A 24,233-nucleotide genomic window follows, 5' to 3' on the forward strand; every position below is an offset into this window, starting at 1 on the left:
CAATCTGTGTCCCGGTTCATCGTTGCCAGGTTGCTGGCGATCAGCTGCTTGGCTGAATTGCAAATGGCAGCCGCCATCTTGGTAATGGAGGGCGACCCGCAATCGGCATCAACACACAGCGAGCGCTATAAGAGCCCTGAGTGTCAGAACTAATCATCTAACAGCCTATGGACGCTGTTTACGTATTTAAAATCCTTCGATCGAAAGCGTCGGGTGGCCTTGTTGGTGGGATCAGTCGCTTCCGCCTGTCACGTGATTTGGGATCAGCTGACCGCCGAGGTGCGGATGCCAGTAGAGCTGAAATTTGGCTCAAAACAGCAAGTCGCTGCTCGCCCGGCCGAGCCTGTCGTGGCTTGCTGAAGGTCATTGGTATTTCTTCAGCAGCGGCCGATTTCCTTTCGATCGCTTGTAGCTAGGTTGCTGTCAGAGAGCAAAAATGTCGGGGAAGGAAAGGATTGAAGTCTTTCCATCGCGAATGTGAGTTTTTTTTTAAAGATGTAGCTCCCTGTTATCGTTCATTTTGATTATTTTTGCTGTCCAAATCTGGAATCAACGAGTTTCTAAAATTTGTACTGATCTGTATAAAATTGACATCAGTATCTTAGTTTTCTATTACGGCCTTGGCTTGTTCTGAGAGGCCACAACGTAAAAGGCCTGTTTCTCGCTGATCGATTTACCCATTTCCAAATAAAGGAGCTATCGGTGATTACAAGCAATGACAGTTTTAGGGGCGATTAATCGTAGGAGGTTCTTAGAATCAATTGCTGTACAGGTACCCAAATTAAACCACTTAATAGCTTGTAATGTTGGAATTTGATTTTGCCTTTGGGTTATCATAATGTTTTTTTAGAGGAGAGGACATCTAGCTAAATTGAAATTGTTTTTGTAAACACAACTAATTACATTTTAAACAAGTAATTGTTATTTCTGCATAATGCAATGCTTTGACTATTTACACAGAACAAAAAATAATCGTATGTTTGGATTAGTTTCAAAATTTTCAACAATTGGGAGCTAAAAGTGAGAACAATGCAGATAAGTGTATGGCACCTAAATGAGATAATCTTGTCATCAATGCACCGCACGCCTTTTTCTGTTCAATTGCTTCACCAACTCTCTAGTAAAGGTGTTATTACTGTCCATGTGAGTTCTCCCTGAGAATGCATGGTGTGAATTCTTGCCCCCAGAGATGGGCAGGTTCATAACTTAATTTCCCGCTAAAATCTGAAGGCGTTGATGGGAATTGGGGTGGGATGGGGATGGAATTGTTCCGTGAGCAGCATAGATTTAATGAGTAGAATCCCCTCCTTCCATAATGCAGGGAAATACAGGGATAGTATTAGATATTAGTTGAGTTGTACATAACAAAATGAACACTTACTATCTCTACATTGGATCAAAATGTTGTGATCAGTCTTCAAGTGTCTGCACTTGACAACAATGATTCAGAAATCTGGCTATAATACTGTCTTTTCAAAATAAGTAAGGCATGCTAATGTGACTTAGTATTGTCCTTTCCTATGAACAAATGAAAAACCAGCTATGTACAATGGGAATTGTGAAAGAAAAGCTTAGAAGAGTGACATAGTAATTCCCACAGTGTCTGTAGGATCGCTGTGAATCCATCTGCAGTTTCTTATTCTCCCCAAGATGTATTAATTAATTGCTAGAACAGGCTGTTACTTATTATCCTTGCCAAATATACAATGACTCACAACATATATAATTTCCAAAGTAAATAATTGGCAAGTTCCTTGGTAATGTGTAAAATATTATGTTTAAAACCTGGTGACTCTGGTGTTGTCTATGACCTTTTTTAAAATGAAAGACATATTTTTGAAGTAAATATTTTCATATAAACAGTGTGCAGATTAGAAACTGGTTGGAGGGAGTTATAGTACCTGATTGTATTGGCAAACCAAATCAATCTTCATAGCTGAATAATCTCAGTCTCTGGACATTTAATTTATTGCATATTTATTATCAGCTGGCATATTTATTCTTGTTAATTTAACTTAAAATTGTATTTTTATCGTGTTTATATGGACCACCTTTGTTCTGAACTTATTTTGATAGCCTTTGAAAGGTAGCCTGATTTATTTTTCAGGATCTGGGCATTACTGGAAAAGCTAGTGGTTTTTATGCTTCCATAGTGACTTTTGAAATAAATACCGTAGCTTGCCAAGCCATTTCAGAGATAGCAACATAGAAAACCTACAGCACAATACAGGTCCTTTGGCCCACAAAGCTGTATGGAACATGTCCTTACCTTAAAAATTACCTAGGCTTACCCATAGTCCTCTATTTTTCTAAGCTCCATGTACTGATCCAGGAGTCTCTTAAAAGACCCTATTGTTTCTGCCTCCACCATTGCCACCGGCAGCCCATTCCGCGCACTCAGTACTCTCTGCGTTTTTAAAAAAAACAACAAACAAAAACCTAACCCTGACATCTCCTCTATACCTACTTCCAAGCACCTTAAAACTATGCACTCTCATGCTAGCCACTTCGGCCCTGGGGAAAAAGCCTCTGACTATCCACAAGATCAATGCCTCTCATCATCTTGTACACCCCTATCAGGTCACCTCTCATCCTCCGTCACTCCAAGGAGAAAAGGCCGAGTTCACTCAACCTATTCTCATAAGGCATGTTCCCCAATCCAAGCAACATCCTGGTAAATCTCCTCTGCACCCTTTCTATGGCTTCCACATCCTTCCTGTAGTGAGGCGACCAGAACTGAGCACAGTACTCCAAGTGGGGTCTGACCAGGGTCCTATAGCTGTAATATTACCTCTCGGCTCTTGAACTCAGTTCCACAGTTGATGAAGGCCAATGTACCAAATGCCTTCTTAACCACACAGTCAACCTGCGCAGCAGCTTTGAGTGTCCTATGGACTCAGACCCCAAGATCCCTCTGATCTTCCACACTGCCAAGAGTCTTACCATTAATGCTATATTCTTCCATCATATTTGACCTACCAAAATGAACCACCTCACACTTATCTGGGTTGAACACCATCTGCCACTTCTCAGTCCAGTTTTGCATCCTATCAGTGTCCCGCTGTAACCTCTGACAGCCCTTCACACTGTCCACAGCACCCCCAACCTTTGTTTCATCAGCAAATTTACTAACCCATCCTTCCACTTCTTCATCCAGGTCATTTATAAAAATTATGAAGAGTAAGAGTCCCAGAACAGATCCCTGAGGCACACCACTGGTCATTGACCTCCATGCAAAATATGACCCATCTACAACCACTCTTTGCCTTCTGTGGGCAAGCCAGTTCTGGATCCACAAAGCAAGGTCCCCATGGATCCCATGCCTCCTTGCTTTCTCAATAAGCCTTGCGTGGGGTACCTTATCAAGTGCCTTGCTAAGATCCATATACACTACATCTACGGCTCTCCTTCATCAATGTATTTAGTCATATCCTCAAAAAATTCAATCAGACTCGTAAGGCACAACCTGTCTTTGACAAAGCCATGCTGACTATTCCTAATCATATTATGCCTCTCCAAATGTTCATAAATCCTGCCTCTCAGGATCTTCTCCATCAACTTGCCAGGCACTGAAGTAAGATTCACTGGTCTATAATTTCCTGGGCAGTCCCTACTTCCCTTCTTGAATAAGGGAACAACATCCGCAACCCTCCAATCCTCCGGAACCTCTCCCATCCTCATTGATGATGCAAAGATCATTGCCAGAGGCTCAGCAATCTCCTTCCTTGCTTCCCACGGTAGCCTGGGGTACATCCCGTCTGGTCCCGGCGTCTTATCCAACTTGATGCTTTCCAAAAGCTCCAGCACATCCTCTTCCTTAATATCTACATGCTCAAGCTTTTCAGTCCATTGCAAGTCATCCCTACAATCACCAAGATCCTTTTCCGTAGTGAATACTGAAGCAAAGTATTCATTAATTACCTCTTCTATCTCCTCCGGTTCCATACACACTTTTCCACTGTCACACTTGATTGGTCCTGTTTTCTCGTGTCTTATCCTCTTGCTCTTTACATATTTGTAGAATGCTTAGGGGTTTTCCTTAATCTTGTCTGCCAAAGCCTTCTCATGACCCCTTAAGGCTCTCCTGTTAAACCTAATTTCATTCTTGAGCTCCTTCCTGCTAGCCTTATAAACTTCTAGATTCCTATCATTATCTATTTTTTAAAATCTTTCATAAGCTTTTCTTCTTGACTAGATTTACAACAGCCTTTGTACATCACGGTTCCTGTACCCTACCATAACTTCCCTGTCTCATTGGAATGTACCTATGCAGAACCCCATGCAAATATCCCCTGAATATTTGCCACATTTCTTCCATACATTTCCCTGAGAACATCTGTTTCCAATTTATGCTTCCAAGTTCCTGCCTGATAGTCTCATATTTCCCCTTGCTCCAATTAAACGTTTCACCAACTTGTTTGTTCCTATCCCTCTCTAAAGCAATGGTAAAGGAGATAGAATTGTGATCACTATCTCTAAAATGTTCTCCCACTGAGAGACCTGACACCTGACCAGGTTCATTTCCCAATACCAGATCAAGTACAGCCTCTCCTCTTGTAGGTTTATCGAGATATTGTGTCAAGAAACCTTCCTAAACACACCTAACAAACTTTACCCCATCTAAACCCCTCACTCTAGGGAGATGCCAATCAATATTTGGAAAATTAAACTCTGCCACCACAACAACCTGGTTATTATTACTCCTTTCCAGAATCTGTCTCCCTCTCTGATCCTCAATGTCCCTGTTATTATTGGGTGCTCTATAAAAAACAACCAGTAGAGTTATTGACCCCTTCCTATTCCTAACTTCCACACACAGAGACTCAGTAGACAATACCTTCATGATTTTCTCCTTTTCTGCAGCTGTGACACTATCTCTGATCAACAGTGCCAGGCCCCCACCTCTTTTGCCTCCCTCCCTATCCTTTCTGAAACATCCAAAGCCTAGCACTTGAAGTAGCCATTCCTGCCCCTGCACCATCCAAGTCTCAGTAATGGCCACAACATCATAGCTCCAAGTGCTGATCCACGCTCTAAGCTCATCTGCTTCATTCACAATACTCCTTGCATTAAAACCATCGGTCTGAGTGCGTCCCTTCTCTATCACCTGCCTATCCTCCCTTTCACACTGTCTCCAAGCTATCTCTGTCTGTAAGCCAACCTCCCTTTCCTTCGTCACTTCAGTTCGGTTCACACCCCCCAGCAATTCTAGTTTAAACTCTCCCCTGCCAGGATATTGGTCCCCTTGGGATTCAAGTGCAACTCGTCCTTTTGTACAGGTCACACCTGCTCCAGAAGTGGTCCCAATGATCTAGAAATCTGAATCCCTGCCCCCGCTCCAATCCCTCAGCCATGCGTTTATCCTCCACTTCATTCTATTCCTATGCTCACTGTCGCATGGCACAGGCAGTAATCCCAAGATGATTACCTTTGAGGTCCTGCTTCTCAACTTCCTTCCTAACTCCCTATAGTCTGTTTTCAGGACCTCCTCCTTTTTCCTACCTATCTCGTTGGTACCAATATGTACCACGACCTCTGGCTGTTCTCCTTCCCACTTCAAGATTTTGTGGACGTGATCAGAACATCCCAGACCCTGGCACCTGGGAGGCAAATTACCATCAGCGTTTCTTCCCTGCGTCCACAGAATCACCTGTCTGACTCCCTAACTACAGAGTCCCCTATCACTGCTGCCATCCTCTTCATTTCCCTACCCTTCTGAGCCACAGGGCCAGACTCTGTGCCAGAGATGTGGCCACTGCTGCTTCCCCCAGGTAGTACTTATTGTTAAGGGGGACAGCCACTGGGGTATTCTCTAGCATCTGCTTCTCGCCCTTCCCTCTCCTGACTGTTACTCACCTATCTGTCTCCTGTGGCCCCAGAGTGACTACCTGCCTATAGCTCCTCTCAGTCACCTCCTCGCTCTCCCTGACCAGACGCCGGTCATCGAGCTGCAGCTCCAGTTCCCTAACGCAATCATTTAAGAGTCAATCATGCAGGTCTGAAGTTGCACTTGGAGTGAGGTGGCAGGTTTCCTCTGCTGAAATACATTTGCAAACCAGAGTAACGAACACAAAATGCTGGAGGAATTCAGCAGGTCCAGCAGCATCGATGGAGAGGAATAAAGAGTTGTGTTTTGGGCTGAGATGCTTCATCAGGACTGGAAAGGAAGGGGGAGGAAGATTCTCTTACCCCCCCCCCCCCACCTCTCAGCCCAAAGTATTAACTCTATTCCTCTCCATTGATGCTGCCCGACCTGCTGAATTCCTCCAGCATTTTGTGTGTGTATCTGAATCGCAAATGAGAAAATTTGCAGATACTTGAAATCCAAGCAACACACACACAATGCAGGAGGAACTCGGCAGGCCTCGCAGCATCTATGGGGAAAAAAAGTACAGTCGATGTTTTGGGCCAAAACCCTTTGGCAGGATGGGAGAGAAAAGGCTGAGGAGAAGATTTAAAAGGTAGGGGGAGGGGAGAGAGAACCACCAAGTGATGGGTGAAACCTGGATGGGGAGGGATGAAGTAAAGAGCTGGGAAGTAGATTGGTGAAAGAGACAGAAGGCCATGGAAGAAAGCAAAATGGGGGAGGAGCACCAGAGGGAGGTGATTGATGGGAAAGGAGATAAGGTGAGAGAGGGAAAAAGGGGATGGGGATAGAGAAGGAGGGAGTGGTTGAGGAGCATTACTGGAGGTTTGAGAAAAAGATGTTCATGCCATCAGGCTAGAGGCTACCCAAATGGAGTATAAGGTGTTGTTCCTCCAACCTAAGTGTTGCCTCATTATGACAGTGGAGGAGGCTATGGATGGACATAATGGAATGGGAAGTGGGAATATAATGGGTGGCCACTGGAAGATCTTGTTCTGATGGATGGAGTGTAGATGCTTGGTGAAGCGGTCTCCCAGTCTACAGGAGGCCACATCAGGAGCACTGAACACAGTCTATGACCCCACAGACTCGAGGGTGAAGTGTCACCTCACCTGGAAGGACTGTTTAGGGTCCTGAGTGGTAGTGAGGGAAGAGCTGTAGGAGCAGGTAGCACTTGTTCCAATTGCAAGGATAAGTGTCTGGAGGGAGATCAGTGGGGAGGGATGATTGGTCAATGGAGTCACATAGGGAGTCATCCCTGCAAAAAGCAGGAAGTTGTGGGGTGGGGGGGGGGAGGGAAAGATGTACTTGGTTGGGGGATGCCGTTGGAGATGGTGGAAGTTCTGGTGAATTATGTGCTGGGTGCGGAGGCTGGTGGGGTGGTAGGTGAGGACAAGAAGGATCCCTGGCAGAAGGATGGGTAAGAGCAGATGTACGTGCAATAGAAGAGATGCAGTTGAGGGCAGTGTTGATGGTGGAGGAAGGGAAGCCCCTTTCTTTGAAAAAGGAGGACATCTCCTTTGTTCTAGAATGAGAGCAGATGTGGTGAAGATGGAGGAATTGAGAAAAGTGGATGTTGTTTTTACAAGCTGCAGGGTGGACGAGGTATAGTCTGGGGTTTGAGAGTCCGTGGGTTTGTAATAGACCTTGGTGAATAACCCGTCTCCGAAGATAGAGACAGTGAGATCGAGAAAGGGAAGGGAGGTGTCAGAAATAGTCTCGGTGAATTTGAGGGCAGGGTGAAAATTTGTGTGTGTGCTCTGGTTTTCCAGATTTCTGCAGAATTGCTTGTGTTTATCATTAGTGAACTAGGTAGACTTTTACAACAATCTGACAGCCTTGTGGCCATTACAACTAATGACATGGTTAATTCCAGATTGTTAACAGAGAGAATAACTGACTTCTCAGTTCCTCTGTGTATACAGCTTAATGATTAAATAAATCTCTGGCCATTCTCTGTGAATAGTAGCAGGAGAGTTTTTTGTGCCTTATTATGCCTGCTCCTTGGAGTCCTATACTATCTAGTCTTTTGTGTCTCAGCTTTGTGGAAAGCTTTCTTATCATCTACCGGTAACTTGCGCTTCTCAAACTTTATATATTTTTCATGTACTCCCTCCGCCACCTCTGTCAGAGGGAAAATAAACTAACTGAAATATTCCGTCCCAAGCAATATGGCAATTTTCCTTTGCACCCTCTCCAGTGCAATCTCGCCTCCTATAACGTGGCTCCTGGAACTGCACACAGTATTCCAGCTATGCACAACTAATATTGCTCCACGGTCTCTTTGCTTGTATACTTGGTGCCTTAGTTAATGAAAGCAAGTGTCCCATATGCCTTTATCACCACCCTATCTACCCATGCTGTAAATTTTAGAGATGTTTAGAGAATAAAGTCCCTTTGTTTATCAGTACTGCCCACCATTCATGCAATACCTTAATTAGAATTCCCAAAATGTTTAGCAGGATTTCATTCCAGCAGCCATTGCCTTGCTCGGCTGAAAAACACCATTTTAAATTAAATGTGATTTTAGCTCTTGCCATCTATGCTGTGGTTGAAAATGGGAAATGCGATTTTTGTGGTATTTAAAAAAAAAGTTATGAAGTTTTAGTCTGAGTTTTGCAATGGATTCTAATGAAATGGTAATAGGAATATTGCACTTGTGCATTGTCTCCTTTTCCTGTTGCTACAGGGCACAAACCATAATGAAAGCCCGGTTGAAAGGTGCGCAAACTGGTCGTAACTTACTGAAGAAAAAATCTGATGCACTTACACTCCGTTTCAGACAAATCCTGAAAAAGATCATAGAGGTGAAATTGAAAAATTACCATTACAAGCTTGAATAACTGCATAATTATTGCTATTTTAGTGACATTAGCATAATATAAATTTTGATCTAAGTGGCTGGATTAGTTTCAAACAGCTCATTTTCATGTATAAATAAGCAACACACTGTATAATCTGAAAACACTTTCTACGTTTAAAAACAAAATAGCAACAGTAAATTTAAGAAACAGCTATGAAGTCTGAGATGGCAGTGCCATATTAATTGTGGTTTTTCTTCTTCCAGACCAAGACCTTAATGGGTGAGGTAATGAGGGAGGCAGCTTTTTCTTTAGCTGAAGCAAAATTTACTGCTGGAGATTTCAGGTGAGACCATAATAGAAAAAGATGACTGGTTTAATCCTCATTGTGCAAATGTTTTTGTGTCTAATTTTTGCCATTAATGTTGATTGCTAACCATGAATTGATGAGTTATTCGTATTGGTTAACTGTAGAAGGAAGTGTTTATTGAATTAAAGCCTCAATGTCTAGATTTAACAGTGATGACGAACAACTGTGATTCAAATTTTAGTATCCTTGCAAAACTTTTTTTGCGTGTCTGATGTAATGAGACTAATTTTATAATTAATTTCTTGGTTCTTCTGTATTCAGTACTACTGTGATCCAGAATGTGAACAAGGCACAAGTCAAGGTCAGGGCCAAAAGGGATAATGTAGCAGGTATGTTTTCTTGACACTATTTTATTATGGTTGTCTTGACAAATGTGGCATTTTATACTTCCAATATTAGATTTACACCCAGGTCACTGTAATTTTATGAAAATTAGTAGGTGTGATAGGAATAGAAGAAGGAAGAAGGGGAGTTGCATTTCTGATTAAGGAGGAGGTTATGGGAGTAGTTCATCATGAAATTAAAGAGGGATTGTCCAGGGAGGCTTTATGGCTGGAATTGAGAAATAAAGCGATGATCATTCTTTTGGGATTGTATTATAAACCTGTTTATAGTCGATAAGAGTCAGAGAAACACATATGCAATGAGATTGCAGAAAAGTTCAAGAAAAATAGAGTTGTTGTTGTAGGGAATTTTAACTTTCCTAACAGATTGGGATTGCCATAGAGCTAAACACTTAGTTGGGGTGGAATTTGTGATGTGTGTACAGGAAGGTTTCCTTAGGCAATGTATAAAATGTCCTGTTAGGGAAGGGCAAAGCTTGACTTGCTCTTGCAAAATGAAGGAAGACAGGTGTCAGTGGGGTGGGGGCAGTGATTGCAGTTCTGTTAGTTTTTTATTGGTCATGGAAAGAGATAAACTTTAACTTGTAGACCAGATCTAAATTGAGGAAAGGAAATTGTTCAACTATATTTGACAGAAACTTGCAAAAGTTGATCAGAGTACCTTGTTTACAGGCACAGAGTCTTCTGGTAAGTGGGGGACAAGTTTGAGGACCTTGGTCCTTGAGACATTTTATGGCAACAATTTGGAGATGGTCTTTATTTCAGTGGATGAGGTACTGGATGTCTGAAAACATGGAAAGGTAGATAAATTTCCAGGGCCTAATCAGGTATATTCAAGAATACGGGGTAGTTAGAGAAAATGACAGGACACCTGGCTGAGTTATTTGTTTGAAGTAGGAGAAATGCCGGAAGACTTGAAGGTGGCCAATGTTGTGCCTTTATTTAAGAAAGGCTTTAAAGGGAGCAATAGACAGTAAGGCTAACACCTGTGGTAGGCAAGTTGCTAGAAGGGATTCTGAGGGATAACAGTTGCATGCATTTTGAAAGCTGGGTATTGATTAGGAACACGCTAGTTAGCACAGCTTTGTGCGAAGAAAGTTGCAAGAAGATTGTTGAGGGCAGGGCAGTAGACATGGTCTCTTTGGACTTGAGCAATGGAAAGTTAGATCACATGGAATTCAGAAAGAGGTAACTAATCGGATATACAATTGGCGATGGTAGGAAGCAGAGGGTGATTGAGGAAGGTTGTTTTTCTGACAGAAGGTACATAATTAGAGGTGTTTCCCAAGGGTTGGTGCTAGGCCCATTATTATAGGTAATCTACACCAAAGGTTTGGATGAGAATGTACAAGGCACACTTAGTAAATCTGCAGATGGCACTAAATGAAGTGGAGTCGTTGCCAGTAAAACAGTTTACATCATTTAGAGTAGTGGTTGCCAACCCGTTGATCGCGATCGACTGGTTGATCTTTGAGACTTACCCAGTAGATCTCAAAAAAAAGAAGAAAAAATACACAAATACTGTTGAGAGATTGTTTCCGGGTTGCGGGGTTTTAGTTCCGCTCTTTCTGCCCAGTGCATGTGTGCAGCTCCCCTGCCATGCACCACAGTAGAAAAGACCGGAAGTAAAACCCCACAACCCAGAAGCAACCTCTCTTTACAAACAGCTTCTGTAGCAGGGGGTATTGCGATATTATCATTATCCTAATTTGTATTAACTTATCTTTATAATGCTCACGTTAGAACACTTCTCCTCCTTTAAATTCCAACATTCCCCAAATGTAAATAACCAGGGAAACAGAAAACAGTGGTTTCATTATCTTGCGTACCTCTGAAACTTGTACTAGTGTCTCAGTAACAGTTTACCAATACAAAACACCTGGAAAACGTGGCAGATACAACATTCAGTCTAACAAAGGAAACTGTCCATTCAAATATTCAGTCTGTCAGGAGGTTTGTGAGGGCACTGTGCTGCAACAGATGAAAAAATAAATCTAAGTACAGGAGCTGCCCCACATACTGTCGCAAACTGGCTGTCTGTAGTTAAGAGTCAAATTTCTCACTCCCAAATAAGGGACAAAAATTGCAGTCAAATATGGGACACTTGTGTTTACCCTGAGAAAGACTACCATGACCACCAAGCCCTGTGCAGGCACATGTGTGCGCATGCATGTACGTGCTGATTTTTTTTCTACAAATCGGTTTTGGCTTAATCTTGCAAACATGAGGAAATCTGCAGATGCTGGAAATTCAAGCAACACACAATGCTGGTGGAACACAGCAGGCCAGGCAGCATCTATAGGGAGAAGTGCAGTCGACGTTTCGTCCTGACGAAGGGTCTCGGCCTGAAACGTCAACTGTACTTCTCCCTATAGATGCCGCCTGGCCTGCTGCGTCCCACCAGCATTGTGTGTGTGTTGCTTGGCTTAATCTTCCCGATTCTGTTAAGTGAAACTACACAGTGTACACACATTATTTCTACTTCTGGGTTGCGGGGTTTTACTTCTGGTCTTTTCTGCCCGGTGCGCATGTGTGTGACTAACTGATTTAGTAATCAATCTTGCCTTTCCACTAAGGCCAAGGCAGGGATCTTGGGCTTAAAAAGATTGGTGACCATTAATTTAGAGGGATCTTGATCACCTGAGTAAGTGGGCTGAGAAATGTTAAGTGGCATTTAATTCAGATAAGGGTGTGGTGTTGACAAATGAAGGTAGAATGTTCATAGAGAATGTTAGGGAGTTGTTAAGCAGAGGGACCCAGGTATATAGTAAAATGGATGCTTCAGATTGGTAAATAAGGTTTTAGTACACTGGTTTTCATCAGTAAGGACTCTGAGTATAGAAGCTGGGATGTTATTTTGTAGTTGTGAAGAAGTTGGTGAAGTTGCTTTGGAACATTGTTAGTTTTGGTTGTTCTGCTATAGGAAATGTGCTATTAAGCTGGAAAAAATGCAGAGGAGATTTGTGTGGATGTAGCTGGGACCTGAGGGCTGAGTAATGGAGATAGGTAGGGACTTTTTTTTTTGGGAGGGTCGGAGAATGAGGGCTGATGTTATGGAGATGTACAAATCTTAAGGGCCTAAAGTAGGGATAGGAAAGGTTTAGAGGGACATGGGCTAAATGTAGAAAATGTTTTCACTGCTTTAGATTAAAACTAGGTGACATTAATAAATTCTGTTGGGAATTTTGTGTAATTGAAGGAAGTGCAGATAGCTGATGGCAAAGGTAGACCACCAGAGACCAATTAAATCATACAGTTGCTTTGTGCTATGGATATAATGTAACCAGAATGCCCAGTTTGGTGATTTTCAATAAGGTAAGTGTGTTTGACTAGTTTTAATGCTGGATAAATAGATTTGTGATTAGGCCTAATATTTTTAAGTTAAGTATGATATGTGGTAGCTTGAATGGATAAACAAAATAAAAGATAAATATTGCAGCCTTTTCCTACATGTCCCAGCTATTGAAAGAAGGTGGCATTTGTTGAAGCCTGCTTTGACTTCTAAAATGCAGGCAGGTAAATAAATATGAACATTTTAAATATGAAAATAAGAAAAAGAGCAATGAGTAAATTGTATGCTTTATAAAAATGTTATGTCACGATCAAGGAATATAAAATTTCTTAAATGTGGAAACAGTAACTGAATGTATTTTCTTAATAGGTGTTGTACTGCCAGTATTTGAACATTATCAGGAAGGAGGAGACAGTAAGTAAAATGTTTTATTTTTGACAAAAATGGAAATGTACTTCATAATATTGAATGATTCCTTGTAAAAAAAACATGGTCACTCAAGTAGTCTTCAAGATTTCTGAAAGATAAATCAGTTTTCTGAAAGTATTACCTTAAAGGTGGAGAGACAAACGGGTAACTTGGGACATAAATTGTATGGATGAAGAGAGGATGTGTAAACTGTCTACAACACCATGGAACAGGGAGCCAGTTGAATGTAGACTCATAAGGGCCAGCGTGGTTGGGAAATGGACTCTGGTATCTGCAGCAAAGATAATTCTCAAAGGCTGTGTTGCCTGCCTTGTTAAGGACATCTCTTCTGCACGGAGAAGAGCTTGGGATGGGAGGTGGTGGATCTAACTGCTGTAGTTCATGTGGGCAGTAACAACATAACTAGGAAGAGGAAGGATTTTCTGCTGAATGTTTTAGGAGCTCGAGGCAGAATTGAAAAGCAGAAGTACAAGGCTGCTCCACATTATTTGCTGAGCCATGTGTACATTGGTAAAGGGTGACTAGGCTTCTGATCCATGGGACACTGATGCCAGGAAAGAGTTTTTCTGTTGAGGTGGACCCTCCCTGAACCATGTTGGTACCAATGTGCTGGTGAATCAGGTAATTGGGATTATAGATTGTTTCCAACTAATGGGGGGGGGGGGGGGGGGTGGTATTGGTTCCAAATCAAAGTCAACTTTAGTCACATGCACAAGTACCATGAGAAACTTATAAGCTGCATTCATAAGAAAAGCTAAGCATAAAGTATACAAATTTTTACAAGAAAGTACACATTTAGAATCAGTTGAAGTCCATTTTAGTGCAAAATGACCAAAGTGCTCATCGTGTTGCTAAACTGCAGTGATTGGGACTTCGTTGTCTGGGTCAATAACTCGGTGAAGGAAAGTTGCCATCCCTGAGACTGGTGGTGTGGAACTTCAGGCGTCTGTACATCTTGTCTGTTGGTAGCCACAAAATGATGGCGTTTCTGGATGGTGGGGATCTTTGAGGCAGCATCTCCTATAGATCTACTAATGGTGTCACCCACAGGACAGAAATCATTTGGGGGGAGAGGGGAAAGAAACTAGCATGATAGCCAGGGCAGAATATGTAAGGAACAATGCATAAAGAAAATATTGAATTGTGTTAAACAAAATTTCGAAACTGGTTTAGTTAATCAGGGAAAGTAACAGAACAGTACTGAATTGCAATATAAAAGGAGTTAATAGTGAAGTGGAATCAATTTGGATTGAAATCAGTAACAGGGCAAGGGAGAACCGGGTTGGAGTAGTCTATAGACCCCCAAGTTATGACCCTTCAGTAGGTCAAAGTATTAATGGGGAAATATCAGGGGTGCGTTTGAAGAAAACTCCAATTAATCTGGGACATTTTAGTCTACACATTGAGAAAACCAAACTGGTAGGGTGTCCTACAAAATCCTACCTTGTCGCCTCACTGTGGCGTAGGAGTGACATTGGCCAAACACCAGTGAAGTACGGCGGAGATTCATTCTCTGGCAGGTCTAACCTGGCCATGAAGGTGATGTTCCATCAGTATACTACTAGACTAGATCTGGTAGTAGGATCGTGGCTACCTAAGTCAAGGAGGTAAGCATGCCTTTGCTACTTTGTAGGTTATGCCTCTTCAGGCAAAGGCTGCACCCAACGAGGACGCCAGCAGCAGGGCATCTGATGGGGTCTGTGGCAGATGAATCCAAAAGGGCCAATGGTACAGCCACCTTGGTGGCATGCGAAGGAACCAGAGTGCTGGTCAACGGATGGCATCACTAGACTAGTTAGTTGTCACTGTGGGGCAGCTTCCTTATCCGCTAAGTCTGTTACACTCCTGTGTACCACTTAGCATCAGATTTGGAAGCCCAAAGAGACTGTATGGTGGAGGCACGACACCGTCTATCTAATTACTGTGCAAAGCGTGTTGGAGTAGCATAGTCAACATCGAAATCGATGGACAGCCGAAGAAGAAGAAGACATAGGCGAGTAATTGTGGAATGCTTCGGTGGTTGCTTTTTAGAGTAGGATGTTACAGAGCATACCTGGAACAGGCTTTCTAGATTTGGTCATGTGTAATGAGGAAGGATTAATAACTCTTAAGATCACCTACGGATCCCCTTGGGGGTGGTAAACACAAATGAAAGAATTCTAAATGCAATAGTTCATAGGCAGAGGGGTGTGGCGACTGGTGTTTTTTTTTTAAAAAAAAGAAATAAAAATCAAATCTTCAGAGGCGACATGGGATTGGAAGATGTAGAATCCTTGTGGCTAGAGTTAAGAAACTGCAAGGGTAAAAAGACCCTGATGGTAGTTACATGCCAGCCTCGGAACAGTAGCTAGGATGAGGGCTACAAATAACAATGGGAGATAGAAATGGTATGTCAAAAGGACAATAGTACAACAGTCATGGGTGATTTCAATATGCAGGTGGATTGGGGAAAATCAGGCTGGTGCTAGGTCCCAAGACAAGAAATTTGTAGAATGGATACAAGATGGGTTTTTAGAGCAGCTTGTGGTTAAGCTAGGGGGAAGGCACCTCTGGATTGGATGTTATGTAATGAAGATATGATTATGTCTCCTATATTAAAACATTTGATTGACTTATGGAATAAGATAAATGTTGATGATGAGACAAGAAAATCTTTATTAGCAAAGAGATCTTTAATTCAAAATAGACTTATTCCTTTTACAATGGACAATCAACTTTTATATAATTGGTTTCAACAAGGGATTAAATATATAGGAGATTGTTTTGAAGGAGGTATATTAATGTCATTTGAACAATTAAAGAATAAATATAAAATATCAAATAACACTTTATTTTGTTACTTTCAATTAAGGGCTTATATAAGAGAAAAACTAGGTCAAACAATGTTATTGCCGAAATCTAAAGAAATAGAAATTTTAATTCAAAAAGGAAATATTAAAAAATTTATATCTTGTATGTATAATTTGATTCAAAACCAGGCAACTAAACAAGGAGTCCATAAGTCAAGACAAAAATGGGAAAGTGATTTGAATATTAAAATTGAAGAAACAAATTGGTCAAGACTGTGTCTTGACAGTATGATAAATACAATAAATGTTCGGTTAAGATTAGTGCAATATAACTTTTTACATCAATTATATATTACACCACAAAAAATAAATAAATTAAATCCAAGTTTATCTGATCAGTGTTTCCGATGTAAACAAGAAACTGGTACATTTTTACATTCTACATGGTCTTGTTCTAAAATTCAACCTTTTTGGACAAATTTAAGACTTTTATTGGAACAAATTACGGGAATAAAACTTCCTCATAATCCAATATTACTTTTACTAGGTGATATTGAAGGGACAAAACCGAAACTCAAACTTAATAAATATCAGAAAGAATTTATAAAAATTGCGCTGGCTGTAGCCAAAAAGGCTATTGCAATTACTTGGAAATCAGATACATATTTGAGTATAGATTGTTGGAAAAAAGAAATCTATGGCTGTATTCCATTAGAAAAAATTACTTATAACTTAAGAGATAAATATGAAACATTTTTGAAAATCTGGGGCCCTTATTTACAAAAGACAGGATTAAATATATAGGTGCTCTGAAGAGAAAATTAATGGTTACTTGGGGAAAGAAATAAATACATATACTAAAGTTATTAAGAACTCCATGGAGCATGTGGAGACCTTCCAACAACCAGGCACTCTTTCTTTCTTTCTTTTCTTTCTTTCTTTCTTAATTTTTTTCATATAGGGAAGTTAGGGGGGAGGGATTAAGAGGAGGGGGGAAGGGTCACATACTTTTTTTTCCTACACTTGTAATCATTTAAAAATTCAATTAAATAAAATTTAAAAAAAAAAGAAAAAAAGAAAAAAAAAAAAAGATATGATTATGGAGCTAGAGAACCCCTTGGGAGGCAGTAATCATAAAATGATAGAATTTACCCTGCAGTTTGAGAGGGAGAAGCTAAAATCAGTTGTATCAGTAATACAGTGGAGTAAAGGCAACTACAGAGGCATGGAAAAGGAGTTAGACAAGGCTGATTGGAAGGGGACACTAGCAGGGATGATGGCAGAGCAGCAATGCCTGGAGTTTCTGGGAGCAATTTGGAAAGTGCAAGTTAGATACATCCCAAAGAAGAAATTTTCTAAAGGTAGGATGAAGCAACTGATTCTGAAAATTCAGAAATTAGAAGGGACTTGAGAGCCCTTGTGCAGGATTCATTTCCTCAAGATGAACTTGCAAGTTGAGTCAGTGGTGAGGAAGACAAATGCAATGCTACCATTCAGTTCGAGAGGACTAGAATGTAAAAGCAATGATGTAATACTGAGGTTTTGGAAGACATTGGTCAGACTGCACTTAGAGCATTGCGAGCAGTTTTGGGCCCCTTATCTAACAGAGGATGTGCTGGCATTGGAGAGGGTCCAGAGGTGGTTTATGAGAATTATCCTGGGAATGAAAGGGTTAATGTATCAGGAGTGTTTGATGGCTCTGGGGCAGTTCTAGATGGTGTTTAGAAGAATGGGGGGGATCTTACTGAAATATTTCAAATATTGAAAGGTCTAGACAGAGTGGATGTAGAGAGGATGTTTCTTATAGTGGGGAGTCTAGACCAAAGGGCACAGCCTCAGAATTGAGGAGCTTGTATTTAGGACAAAGATGAGAAGGAACAACTTTAGCCAGAGGGTAGTGAATCTGTGGAATTCATTGTCACAGATGGCTGTGGAGGCCAAGTCATTGGGTATATTTAAAGTAGAGGCTGATGGGTTCTTAATTAGTTAGGACGTCAAAGGTTACAGGGAGGAGGCAAGAGAATGGGGTTGAGAGGGATGATAAATCAACTACAATGGAATGGCGGAGTAGACTTGATGGGGTGAATGGCCTGATTATGCTCCTGTCTCTTATGGGCTATGGACTTCTAACCAGATTCTTCAATTTAAATAAGGACAGTTATAACTGAGGTAGGCATTGAAGTTGGACTTGGTAGATAAACCAGTAGATGAGCTCTGGGGGAGGGGTGGTACTTTGGGTCCACTGACCACAATTCTATTGGTTTTAAAATAGTTGTGGAAAAAGATAGAGCAGGTCCACAGGTTAAAGTCTAGAGCAGGGGTTCCCAAACTTTTTTTATGCCCTAGAACAATACCATTGTAAGCACGAGGTCCGTAAACCCCAGGAAAGAGACATTAGGCAGAATCTAGGTCAACTGGGTGACTAGTTGAAGGGAAAGGAACAGTTGGCAAGTGGGAAGCTTTTGCAAGGGTCATAACAATATTGCAGTGGCAGCATGTTCCTTTTAGCAAGTTCATGAGCCCCAGCTGGTGAGAGAGATTGGTTCATTCTGGTGTAGAATAAGAAGGGAGCATACATAGCTTTTAGGTAGCCATGAATCCTTAATGAATATAAAACATTTAAGAGGGAAAACAGGAGGGCAAGAAGATGGTATAAGGTGGATTTGACAGGTAGGTCTAAAGATAATCACCAGAGGTTTTCAGTTATATTAACATTTATAGAGTGACTAGGGGAGAGATTAGGTCCTCTTAAAGACCACTATGGGTGCCTATCTGTGGAGTCACAGGAGATGGCCGAGATTTTTAATGTCTTTTTCTCCTCTGTTTACTAAGTAGAATATCATAGATGCCAGAGAAATGAGGGTAATAAACAGTGAAGTCTTGAGATGTGTACATTTGAGGAAGGAAGTATTTGCAGCCTTGAAGTGCATTACGGTGGACTAATACCCAGGGCCTGACCGAGTGCACTCCAGGACCTTGTGGGAGGCCAGGGAAGAAATCACAAAGACCCTTGCAGAGATATTTGCTTCATGTTAGCCACTAGTGAGTTTTGGGAGAGTGGCTAATGTTCAATTGTTTAAGAAGAGCATAAAGGACAGAGCAGAGAACTACAAGCCAAAGAGCCTGACTTCAGTTGTGGGGCTGTGGAGGGGATTTTGAGGGGTAAGATTTGCCATTACTTGGACAGTCGCTGCCTGATCAGGAATAGTGTGGTTTTGTATGTGCAACGTCATGTCTGATGAAACTTTTGGAGTGTTTCAAAGAAACACTAAGGAAATAGTGAAAGGTTGGGCAGTGAAGTATATGTATTTGAAAAGGTCCTGCATGGCAGGCTGATCTGTAAGGTTGGGTTGCATGGGATTCAGGGGGAGCTTGTGAGGTGGATTCAGAACTGGCTCAGTGATGGGGGGCAGAAGGTGATGGTTGAAGATCAACTCGCTGATTGGAGGCCTGTGACTAGTGTGTTGGGACTTATGTACGTGGCACAGTTAGTAAGTTAGGGTGAATTACAAAGAGATGGGGAAATGGGCTGAGGAATGGCAAATGGTTTACAATTCGGTCAAGCCTAAAGTAACGCATTTTGAACATTCAGGCCAGGTTCTGACCTCTATTGTGAATGGCAGGGCACGGAGTGTTGTGGAACAGGGAGACCTGGGAGTGCAGATGCTCAGTTTTCTGCCAGTGGCTGTGTAAGTAGACAGGTTGGTGAAGGTGTTCAGCATGCTGGTCTTCATTAATTAGGACATTGAGTTTAGGAGTAAGGATGTTATACAGTTATATGTGAGACCATGTGGAATATTGTGTAGCGTTTTGGTCACCCTGTTACAGGAAAGACATTGTCAAGCTGGAGCGGCTACAGAAACAATTTAAGAGGATGCTGCTTGGACTAGAGGGTGTGAGTTATAGAGAAAGGTTACCATGCCTGGGTGTCAAGATCTCTGAAGATCTCTCATGGTCCCAACATATCATTGCAGATATAAAGAAGATGACAGTGGCTATATTTCATGAGGAGTTTGAAGAGATTTGGTTTGTCACTTAAAACACTCAATAACTCCTATAGATGTGCCATGGAGAGCATTCTGATAGGCTGCATCACTGTCTGATATGGGGGTGGGGGGTGCTACTGCACAAGACTGAAAGCAGCTACAGAAAGTTGTACAATTAGTCAGCTCCATCGTGGGTACTAGCCTCCATAGTATCCAAGACATCGTCAAGGAGTGGTGCCTGAAAAGCGATGTACACTATTAAGGACCCCCATCACCCAGGGCATATGCCCTCTTATTGTTACCATCAGGAAGGAGGTACAGAAGACTGAAGGCACACACAGATTCAGGAACAGCTTCTTTCCCTCTGCCATATGATTGATAAATGGACATTGAGCCCATGAATACTACCTCACTTTTTAATATATATTCTGCTTTTGCATGATTTTAAATCTATTTAATATACATGTATATATTTATTTTATTTTGTCTTTTTATATTATGTATTGCATTCAACTGCTACTGTTAAGTTAACAAATTTCATGACACATACCAGTGATAATAAACCTGACTCTGATTTTGCTGGATCTCTGTTCCTTGGAGCGTGGAAGAATGAGGAGTGACCTCACTCAAGTTTATAAAATCATGAGGTAAATGGGTGAGGTGAGCAGTCATGATCCTTTCCCCAAGGTTGGGGACTCCAAAACTAGAGGACACATATGCAAGATAAGAGGGGAGAGATTAAAGAGACCTGAGAGCAACTTGTTTACACAGGGTAATGAGTACCTGGAGTGAGCTGCCTGAGCAAGTGGTCATGGTGGGTACCAGTACAACATTTAAAAGGCATTTGGATAGATACATGGAGGGGAAGCTCTTGGAGGGTTAGGAGTCGAATGCAGCCAACTGGGATACCAGCAGGACGATAGGGCCTGGTTCTATGCAAATATTCAAACTGCTGCTCTGTGATGTTCTGTAAGTTTATCCCAGTCAAAAATGGGAATTCATGAGAAATGCATAATCCATGGTTGATAAAAGATGATGCTGAATTGAAAATAAGGTTAAGACATAAGACATGGAGAATTAGGCCTTTCAGCCCAGAGTCTACTCTGCCATTCTGTATTGCCTGATTTATTATCCCTCTCAATTGCATTCTCCAGCTTTCTACCCATATCCTTTGACACCCTTACTAATCAAGAACCTATCAACCTCTGCTTTCAATATACCCAATGACTTGGCCTCCACAGCCATCTGTGGCAATGAATTCCACAGATTCACTCCCCCGTACTAAAAAAATTCCTTCTCCTCTTTGTGCTAAAGGGCCATCCTTCTTATTCTGAGACTGTCCTATCTTGTCCTGAAATCCCCCAGTACTGGAAATATCCTCTCCCTATCCATAAAGTTTCAATGAGATCCCTCTGTACTTCACTACACAAAATATAGTACCATAGGAAGTAGTACAAAGGAGGCTCACCAGTTGTCCTACTAAGAGACACTAACCAGTGAAGTTCTGAAGATGAAGAGTGATTTTATTTAAAAATGTAAGGTCCTAATGAAGCTTGACAGGGAAATGTAATGTTTTCACCAGTGGGGGAGTCTTGAACAAGGGGACATAACAGTATAAAGGGTTTCTCACAATAATTATCTACAAAGAAATTCCTTCCTGCAGAGAGTAGTGAACTTTTAGAATTCTTTGTCCTGGTTGGTGATGGTAGAAGCTGAATCATGAGAAATATTGAATGTAAAAATGGGCAAGTATTTGATCGATCCAGGAGGGGCATGGTTGAGAGATGTAGAAGAGGAATTGATCAGCCATGATTATATTAAATGGTGGATCATGTTTGAAGGGCCTGATGGTCTACTTCTGTTATGTCCTAGTCTCTAGAAATAATCTCTAGATTATTTCTGGTGCTATGTTCTACTGAGTATAGGAATTCCTTGATAGGTCAGATGTATGTGTGGCTAGAGACAGCATAGGAGGGAGGACTGATTGTGGCCCTGTGTAGAGTAGTTGTATTGTACCTGCAAGTGGATCACACATCCTTGGGAGGTTTGCTAATCCGAGGAGGAAGGTTTTTTTTTAATTTTTTTATTAGTTTTTCAAAACATTTTACAAAATTAAAAACCCCAAATTCCAATGAGGAGCATTAATACAGAGCAAGGTTAAGCATACAATAACAATATGCTACAGAGGAAGAGAATTTAACAAAAAAGCACCTAAATTAAAGACAAAGGAGGAAGGTTTTAAAGTAAATTGGCAAAAGTATAGGGTAGAATTAGAGTACAGTCAAATATTAAAAAGGAAACAAAGTTGTTGCAGTAGGGAGAGTCGATATGGAAATCATAGGGCATAAAGAGAAGGATGCATCGATTTAATCTGACTTGTAATGCAGATGAACTGACTGTTGATTAGAACATGGAATATGACATTATTGTTATAACAGGCAAAAGAAAGCTAGTACAGGCAACATACCACTCCAGGGTTAAACATCTTCAGCTGTGACAGGTGAGGATATAAGAGAAGGTGGGATGGCATTGTTGATTCGAGACCATTTCTGCAGTAATGTGGGAGGAGATTCTAGAAGAACCTTCAAGTAAGGGGATAGAGGTGGGAATAAAAAGTGATAATTTTTTTGGGGGTTATCTGAAATAGATACTAACAGTCAAGCAAGAAGTGGGTGCAGATGTGTGGGCAAATCAGAAGTGTAACAATAATAGGCTTTTAGAAGGCACTTTGTCTCCAATATTGATGATTAATGTGAAAGGGATAGAATTCTGAATGCAGCATCCATGAAAGCTGTTTGAGAGAACATGTGGATAATTCTAGTAGAGAAGAGTCAGTACTGTGCCTAATCTCACAACGTGCAGCTGGGCAAGTATTAATGTCAATAGGAGAGCATTTTGGAATTTACTTATTTTCTTAAGCCATAGAAGCAGGCCATTTCAGCCCATTGAGTCTGTGCTGGATCGTGGAATTAGTGACCATCACTGTGCAAATCTCAAGGTGGGATAAGATCTGTCTGGACAGTAAAATACTTAATTGGAAGAAAGCTTTCTTTAAGTAGGTTGTTGTGACTTTGGATGAACTGCACGGAGATGAGAATTGTAGCTACAATATCAGATCTTTAATCAGCACCACAAGCAAGCAGTTGTAGCAGAACCCCCTGAATTCAATGTACATTGAATTTATATATCCTTTAAGAACAAAGGTTACAGTGGCTGATTGAATACAATTTATATTGTTACAATTGCACAATTTACTTAAATATTTTGGGTGTACACAAATGGTTCCATAGATTTATTTACATTAGTAATACATGTTTAGTGACAAGATTTTCTAAGTTTTTTGTCTCAAAAATGATTCATGGGGGTAGCCTAAAACCTTCTGAACACAAAAAAATCTACATGCAGATATCACACCGTACTGAGTGGTTATCAGGTACACGAACAATCCCTGCCTATTCCCGTGTTTGATGTGCCAAGTGCTAAAAGCCAGACTGATGCCACTTTGATCTCTGTCCCAATAATGATTAAAGTAGTCCTGTTGTCTGTACGTTTGGTCAGTTTACTTGAGAATGTCTCATGGTAATATTTCCAAACCAAATCTCTTAAGAAACTTCATTAGCCTACTGTCATCAGTGCTATTTCTTTATGTAACTACCTTGTAATATCAACTGAATTGCTGCTTGTAATGGTTAGATTTAAAATAATTTAAAGATCGGTCCTCATTTATTTTGCTGGCTGCTAATCTGTAACTCCTGCTTATAGGTGACTCATTCTTAACAATCCTTAACACTAGGTGAAGTCCATACAGGACAGTGGGAGTCATTTGAAAATTAAATAGAATTTAGGACCAATATATTCCTGCAAGAATGGAAGGCAGAGGTAGGAAGTCCAAGAAGCCCTGGACATCAAGAGTTTGAGGATTGATTTAAAAAAAACACACACACTATGCTAGGTATAGAAAATGAAGGAGGAGAGCCTGTCAGGAGTGTCCCTAGGGTTCTTGGGAGCTAGTGTGGCTAAACAAGTTACACATATCATTGGCAGACAAGATTAAGTCTCAAAGCATTTTGTATTAAGGGCAAAGGGATAGCCAGAGGGGGGAGAAAAGTATGACCCATGAAGAATCATAGGGGCAAGCAGTCTGTGGAACCAGAAGGCAGATCATGTTTTCATAAATGAGGATGTTGTGGTGGGAGAATTTGAGTTGGGTGGAGGGTGAAATTCCAGTAAAAGTCAATAAAGCTCCAAGGCTGCTATTGTGATGCAAGGGAAGAAAATGCCAGGGCCCTGCTATATTTAAATATTTGGCCTCGGGTGAAGTGCTGAATGACTGGAGGACAACAAATTTAATCATCT

The 24,233-nt window shown here is 41.2% G+C and overlaps 1 protein-coding gene across 1 annotated transcript in view; it reads left to right on the forward strand.

The window, feature by feature from the left end:
- The first annotated feature begins 22 nt into the window (after window positions 1–22).
- Window positions 23–24,233, forward strand: part of atp6v1d (ATPase H+ transporting V1 subunit D) — a 28,875-nt gene continuing 4,664 nt past the window's right edge. Inside the window, exons 1-5 of the mRNA XM_073040159.1 lie at window positions 23–477; window positions 8,556–8,673; window positions 8,934–9,013; window positions 9,299–9,366; window positions 13,043–13,087. Of these exons, the coding sequence (XP_072896260.1) occupies window positions 437–477; window positions 8,556–8,673; window positions 8,934–9,013; window positions 9,299–9,366; window positions 13,043–13,087 (352 nt within the window). The 5' untranslated portion in view covers window positions 23–436. The remainder of the gene's footprint in view (window positions 478–8,555; window positions 8,674–8,933; window positions 9,014–9,298; window positions 9,367–13,042; window positions 13,088–24,233) is intronic.

The sequence above is a fragment of the Hemitrygon akajei genome, chromosome 3 (genome assembly GCF_048418815.1).
Source record: "Hemitrygon akajei chromosome 3, sHemAka1.3, whole genome shotgun sequence".
In the NCBI taxonomy this organism is placed as follows: Eukaryota; Metazoa; Chordata; class Chondrichthyes; order Myliobatiformes; family Dasyatidae; genus Hemitrygon; species Hemitrygon akajei.